The sequence below is a fragment of the Phaseolus vulgaris genome, chromosome 8, assembly GCF_051622355.1.
Source record: "Phaseolus vulgaris cultivar YP4 chromosome 8, ASM5162235v1, whole genome shotgun sequence".
NCBI classification, from domain to species: domain Eukaryota; kingdom Viridiplantae; phylum Streptophyta; class Magnoliopsida; order Fabales; family Fabaceae; genus Phaseolus; species Phaseolus vulgaris.
The window spans coordinates 33,714,470-33,727,690 of NC_143505.1; the positions used below are offsets into that span (position 1 = coordinate 33,714,470).

Sequence of the window (13,221 nt, forward strand, 5' to 3'; positions counted from 1 at the left end):
GTATGTTTCCTTGCCTTTTTCGCATCATTTGTCCCTTCATGGGTGACCTCTAGAGTATCCCACATTTCCTTAGCCGATGCACATTGTGAGATCCTGAAAAATTCATCAGAGTTCAAAGTAGAGGTTATGATATTCTTGGCAATGGAATCAAACTTGGCCTTTTTATTTTCTGCATCAGTCCATTGGGACCAAGGTTTTTCAATAGAAACACCTTCCTTTACAAATATAGGAATAAAAGGGCCATTTTCAACTGCATCCCAAATTCCTTTATCAAGAGATTCAACAAATAGAAAAAAGATTTAGGATCGAAAACTTGAGTATCTACAAGAACTTAGCTCTTTATGCCAATTGTTAGAATATATGGCCTTAAACAAGAGGGAGGGTGAATTGTTTATAAGAGATTTTCGAAAACTTTTGAAGGTTTAATGAAACTCAGTGAAGAAATCCAAAAGAGGAACCAAATTAGCTAAGAACACAATCTGTTTTAAAGTGAAACACAGAAAAACAATCGGTTGTTTCTTTGAATCAATCGATTGTTTATATCAGTAAAATTATAAACAACTAAAAATAGAATTTAAAAGAGATCAGAGAAAGAGAAATGCACACAAGAAGCTTATACTGGTTCACTCTTACAATAAGAGTTACATCCCGTTCCCAGATTTAATGAATGAGGGTATTCATTTAGAAAACATTTAAGACAAATTCACCATTCAAAATTGAATTCTGTTAGAATTTTCGAAGAAACAATCGGTTGAAAACACGAAACAACCGATTGATTTGGTTTGACAGTTAAGTCAACCAAGTCAAACAACTTTCAACCTTTTTCAAAACCTCTAAGAGCAAAACAATCGGTTGATTCGACAAAACAGCAGGTTGTTTTTCACTTAGTTGGAAAAACATCTAATTTCAAAAAGGTTTCAATTCACATCAGTTTTATATTCAACGAAAGAGTCGATCACACTTTAATCTACCCAGATCCCACCCACACACAGCAACAACACCATCCTTTCAGCTAATACCTTGGATTTGGATTCTTCAAAGCTCTTGATCACTCTTGATCAACATATAACTCCCTTGTTGACCTTAGAAAACAAGAGAAACTTAATAGTAATTCAAATCCCATTCAATCAAAGGTGAGTGCTATAAGGGGGGAAAGAGGTTTATGATAGATGCATAAGCCCCTCGCACTTTATGAGCTAAAGAATGTGGAACTTCAAACCCCTAAAGTGACATCCAAGGACTTATACAATTTATACAAGACTTAGAAGTAAAAAAACAATCCAAGTATTCTGTTGTTAAAATGTAGAGTCTTCTTCCATGAGGCTTCATGTTCTTCTATTCTCTAGCCAATGATTTTGTGGTTGGATGATTTCCATCATACCCTCCCTCTTAAGAAGGATTTGTCCTCAGATTTAAATGATGATCAATGACAACAACCTTTGATACTTGTTTTATTATTTTCCTCTAGGGTCATATATCCATCTACAATAAACAAAAAACAAAAATTGAATAAATTTCTTTAAAAGAAAAGTTGAATAAATTTATTTAAAAGAAAGCTAAGAAAAGTGGGCCCAAAGAAAAGAGTGAAGAAAAATTGCGCTTTATTATTTTTGCAAGATTTTTTTATGTGGAAAACTAAGTGTCATTGCTTTGGAAAGATGCTTTTCTTTCACTTTTTTTTAGTCATTGCTTTGTGTTATGCAACAATAAGAAAAGGAGTTCAATAGCATACAAGTTCTCTTGTGAGTTTATTTCTTATTTTCTTTCCTAGAGGTTTGTTTGATTAACTCTCATTCTTTTCTAACTTTTTCTCTCTTTTCTTCTTCATATTTTTGTTTTCATTGTCTATTCATCCGCCTCACTTACTTGTTGAGGTGTAATTAAAGGACATAAAATTATTTTTCATTCTTGACGAGTTAAACTTATTTTATCGTTGAAGTGATCTTGAATAGTTTGATGATCATATTTCCATGGCCTACCAACTAAGATATATCCTGCCTACATCATTAAGACATGTGCGTGGAGAAACAATGTCAATAATGTGAGAACTGTAAATTTAAGTTATAATCATATATAAATAATTTATATTATAAGTTAATTAATAGTAATATGATTTCCTAAAATATTGTTGTGTGCATTTATTTAAAAAATTTAGATCACTGAAATATGATTTTACGATCTATATATTATACATTTATTTTATTTATAATGATTTTGTCAAAACTATTAATTTTCTGTAATTATCATGTTCAAATACTGTTTTTATATCGTTTTCCAATGAATACATAATAAAAAGTTAAAAGTAAAAAAAATATAATATTCTAACAATGTATTTTCTTTGCATCATCGTCCAATTATCATGTAATAAAAATGTATTAATCTACATGATCATGATTTTAAAAGTTATATTTAATTTTTTTTTGATGAATTGAAAATCAATAAATTTTACATTACAATATTTTAAAAGTGAACACAATTTATAAAAATATAAAAATAAAATTAGTTAATATACTATTTAAAAATTTAAAATATTTAATTAGATGTATTCATAGTTTTTTATATAACATGAAAATATATAATACTTCATATTTGGTAATATTTCCCTATGTTACAAAATAAAGTGCTATAGTTAATTTTGACTCTAATTTAAAGTAAGAAATTAAATTATAATTAAAAAAACAATATTAAAAATTTTAAATTTAACTCAATTTTATAAAATTAGTTTAGTTTTATACTGATAAACGTGTTTATCTCTTATTAGTTTTTATCGATATGTAAAATCTTCCATCAGAAACAATATCATTAACTCTATTATGAAGCGGTGGATGAAGAAGATGTTGTTGAGAAGCTCTATCCTAGCCATATAGATACGTAAGTAACAAGATTTTACAAATAGCAAATTTGCATTCAACATGGAATCATCATCATCGCATTATGCATCACCAGGGTAGCACAAAACAAGAAATGCAAGGATAAAGTTTCACTATACTCTATATTAAACTTGTGTAACATTTTATTGATCTATATTGTAAGAGTGGGGACACTTTATATATGTTGGTTGTGCTTATTTATTCCCCATTTTCCGAGAAGAAAATGTCTTGATCAAAAGGATTGAAACCATCCCAGGAGAGAATGGAATTCATACTATCAACCCATTGCTCTAAGGAGTTTTCCAGTACGTAAGAGGATTCATCATCCAGAGAGACAGATGAACTACACAAAGAATTAGTACTAGTATTGGTTCCTTGACTCACCCATGATCCCAACTCCAACGGTGAGCATAGCATTTCAAAATTGTTTAAAAGCTCAGTGGTCTCATCCCATGTCACCTTCTTTTCTTCTCTTTCCCCTTCTGTTTTCGTCATTTCTCTGCTGCCATCACTCTCCATGGATTTAATCTCCACATTTTGCAGACACCCTCCAGAAATACAAGTATGAGGATAATCGGTATTATTCCTGCCCTCATCGGTACTCTCCTTTGGCTCAATTGGCGGCTTCTGGGTCACGGGGTCCAGACCAAGGAGTTTGAACTTTTTCTTGATTCTTGTGTTCCAATGGTTCTTGATTTCGTTGTCTGTCCTCCCAGGAAAATGTGAAGCAATCTTAGACCATCTGAAAATATGCTTCATTGTGTTAGAACCTAGTTAGAGTTCAATATACATGCATCCAATGCTATTGAGTAATGGCAATTTAGAAACGCATGTTGTACCTATAACCAAGACGTGAATGTAGTTGTATAATTTGAACCTCTTCCATTTCTGTGAAGCCACCTCTCTTAAGGTCTGGCCTCAGATAATTAATCCATCTGAGTCTGCAACTCTTTCCACATCTTAGAAGACCTTCACCAGCCAGCAAAATGCACCAAATCAGATACATACACCATACCATAAAATGCAAACTAATCAACCTAATAGTTAAATTATCTAATTACCTGCTAGTTTAGGAACCCTTCTCCAGCAATGGATGCCATTGTTGAGAATAAAATTCATGAGCTTATGATCTTCTTCAATAGTCCATGGACCTCTCTTCAAACCAACCTTATCACAACAAGGTTGTCTTCCCATTTCGTTAGTTTTCCCCTCACTTTGAAAAGTATATATGGATCCCTTGATAGTTATTAACAAGTGTGAAACCTTAGAAGCATGAGACTTAAAAGGAGCTTGAGATTGAAGCAAAGATGCTGCCAGTTCATTGCAACATTTAAATAAAAGCAGGATGTCCATAGAGGGGGGAGATAAATGATTGGTCGGAAAGCAGTTTGAGTTGAAAGGTAGAAAAGCATGGAAGGGGTTGTGATAATAAAATGGTCACCACTCATCACCTTTGTTGAGACATAGAAGGAGTCCACTTAAACCATAAAAGCTTCTATGTTCACGGAAACGTGAGAAAGGAATACCAGTTGACAAATTTTATTAATTTTTTTTGGTACCAAAATCTTCTCCTATTTCTACTGAAAATATTGAGTTTGATTGAGATTCCATGGACCCCCAGAAAACTGGCCAGCTTTGTCGTTGTTGGCAAACCTCATTTCCTTTTCACTTCGGAGATGCTTTCCCCATTATGTTCAAGGGACCCAAAATTCCACCCGTGGATTCATATCAGAACTACTTTATGAATTCAGTTAGTGGTGAATACGACACAAGAAAACTATGTAGTAAACATTTTTATCAAAAATTATATGGAACTTAGAAACGGACTTCAGATGTACATTGTTTAAGTGCACATACAACCTCGTAGAGTGCTACAAAGTGGTTCAAATGTAATTGTCATTGTATGTTAACTATATAACGACGATTTTTTCAAGTATCCACGATAATTTTAGAGAGATTGTAGTCGCATTAGATTGATTTCATATTTTTCACATTGAGAATTGTAAATGTGTTGCCTTGCCACTCTTCATTGAGAATATTTTTATTGTCCAATAGATATGTTGCCTTCACCACTCACAAATGAGAAACATGGTTATTCATGCCTACAAAATAACTATCACGGTTCATTTAAGTAGATGGATTTTTTTTTATAATTATAAAACATTATCTTCGAATATACTTATTCTGATTTAATATTTTCCATTGCAAACACTTAAACTAATACCACGCCGTAGAACTTCCCAACTAGAGTTGCTTTAGTCAAAGTGCCAAATGGTTGATGGGCTTTTGATGAATGGTTTAGACAACAAATTACATAATCATATATATAACCTTAAAATGTGCATAAAAGGGATGCTTGACTCCTTAAAATACGCAGAAAGAATACACTAGAAATAATCAATTCAGAACCACACTCCATACGTACTTAGGGCCACAAAACATGATAACACGAAAAAACGGAAAATTAAATAATGAGACAACAAATGTTAAAAATTGTAGACTTAATTCGCAAAAATATACGTTCAATCACTCTAAACCATTTCGAGTTTTAAAGACTAATTTAATATATATAATTAACATAATAAAATACAAATCTTAAACTAAAGAAGAAAATAAATGTTTTAAAAATGATTTATTGTAAATATAATAAAATATTATTTTTAATTTATCCAATAGCTAAATGTTCAAAATGTAAAAAGAAAACTATAAATACAATTAGAAGTGTTGATCGAAATATTTGTCAGATGTGTTAAACGAATAAATTTAAGAAGGATAGTATCCAAATTTATATACTATATTGTACCGGTACGGGGGAGAGATCGGGACCCACCCGGCTGCCCGATGCCGTGTCAGCCTGACCGAGACCATGAGAACCTGGCCAACCGGCCGGGGCCGAAACCTTTGAAGACTTGGCCAACCGGCCGGGGCCGAAACCTTTGAAGACTTGGTCGAACGGCCGGAGCAGAAACCTTTGAAGACTTGGCCAACCGGCCGGGGCCGAGTCCTTTGAAGACTTGGCCGAACGGCCGTAGCAGAAACCTTTGAAGACTTGTGCCGAGAGGCCGAAGCCTTTGAAGACTTGCGCCGAGAGGCCGAAGCCTTTGAAGACTTATGCTGAGAGGCCGAGGCCTTAGAAGGCTTGGCCGAAACCGCCAAAGACCACAGGGATTTGGCCGATGGCTGACCCGCACCGTGGGAATCTGGCCGATGGCCGAACCCCATTACAATTAACGCTCAGACCGAGATCAGTGAAGCTAATCCATCATCAAGAATTAGGTAATGCAACCCTAAGCGGTATCCACCTCGATAAACGGGCCCAACAAGGTAGGCCCACTACAATAATATAAATAACACGCATTTCAAGGAGTAAGGTATGTCATTATTACTGTTCACCTACCTGAGAGCTAACCACCCGCTTTACTGACTTGAGCGTCGGAGTGCCTTCGCAGGTACCCCCACCATCCGGTGTTCACCCGACGACCGAGTGCCGAGTGCCGAAAGATAAGCAGAAGGAAGAGAAGGATCCCAGTTCATCACTCAACCACCTGCCCGACCGAAGGAAGGAGAAGAAGACTTCAACAGTTCTCTAGGTCCCATCTCACTAGCAGGAACAATTGGCGCCCACCGTGGGGCCGAGGGAAACTAGCTGAAGGAAAAAAGTAGATGGTTTCAACAAGAAGCATGGAAAGAATGACTGAAGCCGACCAAACAATGCTGCTGCTGTCTCTCCAGAGGGAGATGGCCGAGATGCGAAGAAAGGCCGAGGAGGCCGCTCAGAAAAATGAACAAGAGCTGCAAGTTCTCCGCAGGGAGAACGAAGATATGAGAAAGAAGCTGGGGGAGGGAGGACCCTCTGTCATACCGACGAACGTGGTTGGCAAGTCCTACACCTCTCCCCCTAACCCGGATGTGGCCGAGGGGACGAGAGGCCGACCCCCTCCCCGCGAGACTGAAATGGGCGACGAGTCGTGCCTAATCAGGTCCACCCGGACGACCCTGACGGCCGACCCGAACCGCCGTCACCCCTTTACAAACAACATCATCGAAGTCCCACTTCCTGAGAAGTGGAAGGGTTTCAACCGAGACCGATACGACGGGTCGACCGACCCGGACGAGCATATGGACGCCTACACCACCCATATGAGTCTCTACACCTCGGACGATGCCGTCTTGTGCCGAGTGTTCCCCACATCCTTGAAGGGTGCAGCCCTTAGTTGGTTCACCAAGCTCTCACCCAACTCCATAGATAGCTTTGCCACGCTCATCGCAAAGTTCGAAACACAGTTTGCGACCAGCCGGCCGCACCACCTGACCTCAATCGCCCTGGTAGGCATCCGCCAGGAGAAAGGAGAGTCGCTGAGGACCTTCGTAGATAGGTTCAGCAAAGTGGCAATGAGCATCCGAAATCTGAGTCCGGATGTCGCCATGCACCACATGCTGACGGCCCTGCGCCCGGGGCCCTTTGCCGACAACCTATGCATGCAGCCGGCCGACAGCCTGGACGAGCTGAGAAAGAGAGCCGCTAAGTACATGCAGCTGGAGGAGCTAAGAGAGTTCCGCAACCAGGTCCGTGCCGAGGCCGGTGGAGAGAGGAAGGAAGAAAAAGACCGACAGGCTCGGCCGATACAGAGAACGGACCGGCGCCGGGAAAACCGAGACCGACCGATCCGTTTCTCGAGGTATACACCCCTAACGGCCGAGCGGGGAAGGATTCTGGACGAAGCCCTTAACGCCGAGCTGATCCCTCCCCCAAGGAAGGTGGCCAGCCCAAATAACGCCGACCGGAGGAAGCAGTGTCGGTACCACCAGAACACCGGACACTCAACCGACGAGTGTCAAGCACTTAAGGACAAGATAGAGGAACTTATCCAGGCTGGGCATCTCCGCCGGTTCGTCAGGAATGGCCGAGACCCACCAGGCCGGGCGGATCCTCCCAGGCGGACGAGGTCACCTCAGCGCGGCCGAGAAAACCAAAACAACAGAGGCGACCGGCAACCCGCAAGGGCCGACCCCCCTCGAAGGGACGATCCCCCAAGGGAGGGCGATAGGAGAGGTAACCGAGAGGTTATCAACACCATAGCCAGCGGTTTCGCCGGGGGAGGAAGCACAAACAACGCCCGGAAGAAGCACCTCCGGGCGGTACACCAGGTAAACGCCGTGGCGTTCCGACCAAGGATGCCACCCATCACGTTCACGGACGAAGACTTTAAAGGCGTGGACTACCGCCAGCAAGATGACCCGATGGTGATAGCGGTCGACATAGATCGATTCACCATAAGGAAGACCCTCGTGGACCAAGGAAGTTCGGTAGATATCCTCTACTGGAAAACTTTCAAGGCCATGAGAATGACCGAGGCCGAGATGATGCCATACGACGACCACGTGGTAGGATTCTCGGGCGAAAGGGTGGGTACCAAGGGGTATATCGACTTGTACACCACCTTCGGAGAGGGGAAGAACACCAGGACCATCAAAATTCGGTACCTGGTCATCGACGCCAACACCTCCTACAACATCCTCCTCGGCCGACCATCCATCAACCGGCTGATGGCCATAATATCAACCCCTCATCTCGCAATGAAATTCCCTTCGAAGACAGGAGACATTCTCACGGTCCACGTGGACCAGAAAGAAGCATGGGAATGCTACGCCGAGAGCCTCCGGGTGGAGCCTCTAAGGGCAGACACCTCTTCGGAGAGGGGAAAAACACCAGGACCATCAAAATTCGGTACCTGGTCATCGACGCCAACACCTCTTACAACATCCTCCTCGGCCGACCATCCATCAACCGGCTGATGGCCATAGTATCAACCCCTCATCTCGCAATGAAATTCCCTTCGAAGACAGGAGACATTCTCACGGTCCACGTGGACCAGAAAGAAGCACGGGAATGCTACGCCGAGAGCCTCCGGGTGGAGCCTCTAAGGGCAGACACCTCTTCGGAGAGGGGAAGAACACCAGGACAATCAAAATTCGGTACCTGGTCATCGACGCCAACACCTCCTACAACATCCTCCTCAGCCGACCATCCATCAACCGGCTGATGGCCATAGTATCAACCCCTCATCTCGCAATGAAATTCCCTTCGAAGACAGGAGACATTCTCACGGTCCACGTGGACCAGAAAGAAGCACGGGAATGCTACGCCGAGAGCCTCCGGGTGGAGCCTCTAAGGGCAGACACCTCTTCCCTTCGGGCGAGAAAGTCCTCCCGAAAGGACCGCTCCCCCAGGAAGGACCGGCCCCGGGAGACCCAGCCAACCGTGGCACTAGTAGACCTTGATCCCCGGGCAACCGAGGACAGGCTAGAGGCAAGAGAGGAGCTGAGGAGAGTCCCCCTCCTCAACGAAGAGCACAACACGGCTGTAGGGACAGCCTTGGCGGCGGCCGAGGCCGAGGTCATGCACGCCGCGCTAAAAAAGAATGTCGACATGTTCACATGGACGCCGGCCGACATGCCGGGAGTAAGTCCGGATGTCATCACCCATCGGCTGTCCATATTTAAGGAAGCCCGTCCGATCTCCCAAAAGAAGAGGGACTTGGGCGACGAAAAACGACTCGCAGCGAAGGAGGAGGCCGACAAGCTCCTGTCGACCGGATTCATAAGGGAGGCCCGATACACGACATGGCTGGCCAACGTCGTCATGGTTACCAAGCCTAACGGTAACTGGAGGATGTGCGTCGACTACAGAAACATCAACAGCGCATGCCCGAAGGATACCTACCCCCTCCCGAACATTGACCGACTGGTGGATGGGGCGGCCGGCCACAAAATTATGAGCTTCCTGGACGCTTACTCTGGCTATAACCAGATAAGCATGCACCCGCGGGACAAGGAGAAGACGGCCTTCATGACGGCCGATGCCAACTACTACTACGAGGTCATGCCGTTCGGCCTCAAGAACGCCGGGGCAACCTACCAGCGCCTCATGGACAAAATTTTCAAGGGTCTAATAGGCCGGGCGGTAGAAGTCTATGTGGACGACATAGTCGTGAAGTCCGACTCGTTCGAGCAACATCTGAAGGATCTGGACGAGGTCTTCAAGGCCCTAAGGGGGGTCAACATGAAACTCAACCCCGAAAAATGTACTTTCGGGGTGGAGGGAGGAAAGTTCCTAGGCTTCATGCTCACCCACCGAGGGATAGAGGCCAACCCCGACAAATGCCAGGCCATACTCAGCATGAGAAGCCCGAACACCGTGAAGGAGGTGCAACAACTCCTTGGGCGGCTGACCGCCCTCTCTCGATTTGTCCCTCGCTTGGCCGAGAGGACGAGGCCGATCGTTCAGTTGCTCCGTAAAGGCAAAAAATTCGTCTGGGACGACCAATGCGAGGAAATCTTCAAAAAATTCAAAGAGTTCCTCACATCTCCGGCCGTCATCCAGAAGCCGAGACCCGACGTCCCAATCCTCGTATATCTAGCAGTCTCGGAAGAAGCAGTCAGCGCTGCCCTGGTGCAGGAAGCCGAGGGCGAGGAGCGACCCATATACTTTGTCAGCCGAACCCTCCATTCGGCCGAGACCCGATATCAGATGATTGAGAAGGTGGCTCTCGCACTCGTCCTCACGGCAAGACGGAGGCGCCCCTACTTCCAAAATCACTCCATAACTGTAAGAACCGACTACCCTATTTTCAAAATTTTATCTAAACCGGACCTTGCAGGGAGGATGATAGGATGGTCGGTCGAACTCTCCGAGTTCGACATACGTTATGAGCCGAGGGGCGCCATCAAGTCTCAATGCTTGGCCGACTTCTCGGCCGAGCTGACACCACTGCCCACCCTCTCGGACGGTTGGACTCTCTACGTGGACGGCTCATCAAATAAAACAGCCTGTGGAGCGGGAGTCGTCCTGGAAGGGCCGGGCGACCTCCTCCTGGAACAAGCCCTCCAGTTCGGATTTCGGGCGACCAACAATCAGGCCGAGTACGAGGCCTTGCTGGCCGGGCTGAACCTAGCTTACGACATGGGAGCGCGCGAGGTTACATGCAAAAGCGACTCCCAGGTGATGGTCGGCCAAGTCAACGGAGATTTCGAGGTTAAAGAGCCTTTGCTGCAGCGGTACTACCACGCGGCCAAAAACAGTATCGCCCGCGTCAACAAAGCGCCCTTGCAACACATACCGAGGGAGGACAACAAAAGGGCCGACATCCTGTCCAAGCTCTCGATCACCAAAAAGAAGAGCCACCAGAGGTCAGTCATACAAATATGGCTGAGACACCCTAGTGTGACGGAGGCCGAGGCCGAGTGTCTGGCTATCGAAGAAGAAGAGATCGACGCCGAAAACTGGATGACACCCGTCATCCAATATCTAACGGTCGGCACATGCAAGGCCGGCCAAGAGAAGGCGATGAAGCAGCAATGCGCCCGGTACACCATGATTAACGAAGATTTGTATCGGAGAGGCTACTCGACCCCCCTGCTAAAATGCATCACCAACAAAAGGGCCGAGTACATCCTGGCCGAGATCCATGAAGGAATCTGCGGGAATCACGCCGGGACGAGGACGATGGCCGCCAAAGTTTTGAGGGCCGGCTACTACTGGCCGACCATTCAAGGCGACTGTGCCGAATATGTGAAGAAATGCGCCAAGTGCCAAGAGTTCGGCCCCCTCCACCACACCAGGCCGGAAGAACTGCATAGCATCATCTCCCCATGGCCGTTCGCCATGTGGGGGATGGACATTATCGGGCCATTCTCCCCAGGGAAGGGGCAGACCAAATTCCTCCTGGTGGGAGTCGACTACTTCACCAAATGGATCGAGGCCGAGCCCCTCGCCTCCATCTCGGCGAAGAATGTACAAAACTTCGTATGGAGGAGCATAGTTTGTCGATTCGGCGTCCCACACACAATAGTAACTGACAATGGCCGACAGTTCATCGACCGAGGCCTACAATCCTTCTATGACGACCTGGGCATCAAGTCCGTCACAGCCTCGGTGGAACACCCACAAACCAATGGGCAGGCCGAGGCCGCCAACAAGGTCATACTCAACGAGCTGAAGAAGCGTCTGGGCAAAGCAAAGGGCCGATGGACCGAGGAGTTGATCGAGGTACTTTGGGCGTACAGGTGCACTCCCCAAACTACCACACAAGAAACGCCCTACAGCCTGACATACGGAACCGAGGCCATGATCCCGGTAGAGGTGGCCGAGCCCACCATACGACGGCAGATGTTCGATCTCACCCTAAACGAGGAAAGCCTAGCGGTCAACCTTGACTTGGTAAGTGAGCTTCGTGACAAAAGCAAGATTCGGGAGGCTGCCTGCAAAGCCCGGGCGTCCAGACGGTACAACACCAAAGTCCGGCCGAGAGGTTTCCAGAAGGGTGATCTTGTCTGGAGAATGCGCAGCGACGCAAGAAAAAATGAAGGGAAATTCTCATCCAACTGGGAGGGACCCTTCCGAGTTCGAGAAGTTGCGCAGGGAGGGGCTTATCATTTAGAATGGCTGTCAGGAAAAATTGTACCGAGGACGTGGAATGCCACGCACCTCAAGTTCTATTACAGCTAAAATCAATAAAATCACGCACTCTTTCCTCACCCAACCAGGGAGGTTTTAACGAGGCGTTTTCATCAAAAGTGTTGGAAATATCCTACCGAAAGTATTGGCCGAACGCCCACTTGCTCGATTAACATCGCAAGTGCCGGCCCGCCGACCGCCCGCTCGCTCGATTAACATCGCGAGTGCCGGCCCACCGACTGCCCACTTGCTCGATTAACATCGCAAGTGCCGGCCTGCCGAACGCCCGCTCGCTCGATAAACATCGCGAGTGCCGGCCTACCGAACGCCCACTTGCTCGATTAACATCGCAAGTGCCGGCCTACCGAATGTCCCCTTCCTCGATTAACATCGCAAGTGCCGGCCTGCCGAATGCCCACTTGCTCGATTAACATCGCAAGTGCCGGCCTACCGAATGTCCCCTTGCTCGATTAACATCGCACGCCGAATGCAACATTCGCAAATAGTGGCCGAACGCCGTATTATACCTACTCAAATTTCGACGATCACAGATATTGCCGACCGCCCTCATTTTCAGTTGCTCGAATTTTACATTCGCAATTAAATGGCCGGCCGCCCATATTTTTACTTGCTCGAATTTTACATTCGCAATTACATGGCCGGCCGCCAACATTTTCAGTTGCTCGAATTTTACATTCGCAATTAAATGGCCGGCCGCCCATATATTTACTTGCTCGAATTTTACATTCGCAATTAAATGGCCGATCGGCGGTAATTTTATTTGCTCAAGTTATATGGCCGGCCGCCCATATTTTTACTTGCTCGAATTTTACATTCGCAATTAAGTGGCCGACCGCCAACATTTTCAGTTGCTCGAATTTTACATTCGCAATT

General features: G+C 45.3%; 2 protein-coding genes across 2 annotated transcripts; one reads left to right on the forward strand and one right to left on the reverse strand.

Moving 5' to 3' along the window:
- Nucleotides 1-2,840: 2,840 nt before the first annotated feature.
- LOC137824483 (myb-related protein 315) lies at nt 2,841-4,301 on the reverse strand. The gene is made up of 3 exons (XM_068630136.2): nt 3,932-4,301; nt 3,710-3,839; nt 2,841-3,612 (listed from the first exon to the last, which is right to left on the reverse strand). Exons 1-3 carry the CDS (start codon nt 4,221-4,223, stop codon nt 3,069-3,071), a joined length of 966 nt encoding a protein of 321 aa, XP_068486237.1. The 5' UTR covers nt 4,224-4,301; the 3' UTR covers nt 2,841-3,068.
- A 2,232-nt stretch (nt 4,302-6,533) lies between these two features.
- On the forward strand, nt 6,534-12,500 carry LOC150025564 (uncharacterized). Its single transcript, XM_090294102.1, has 3 exons — nt 6,534-8,549; nt 9,076-12,330; nt 12,417-12,500. Exons 1-3 carry the CDS (start codon nt 6,534-6,536, stop codon nt 12,498-12,500), a joined length of 5,355 nt encoding a protein of 1,784 aa, XP_090150228.1.
- The last annotated feature ends 721 nt before the right edge of the window (nt 12,501-13,221 follow it).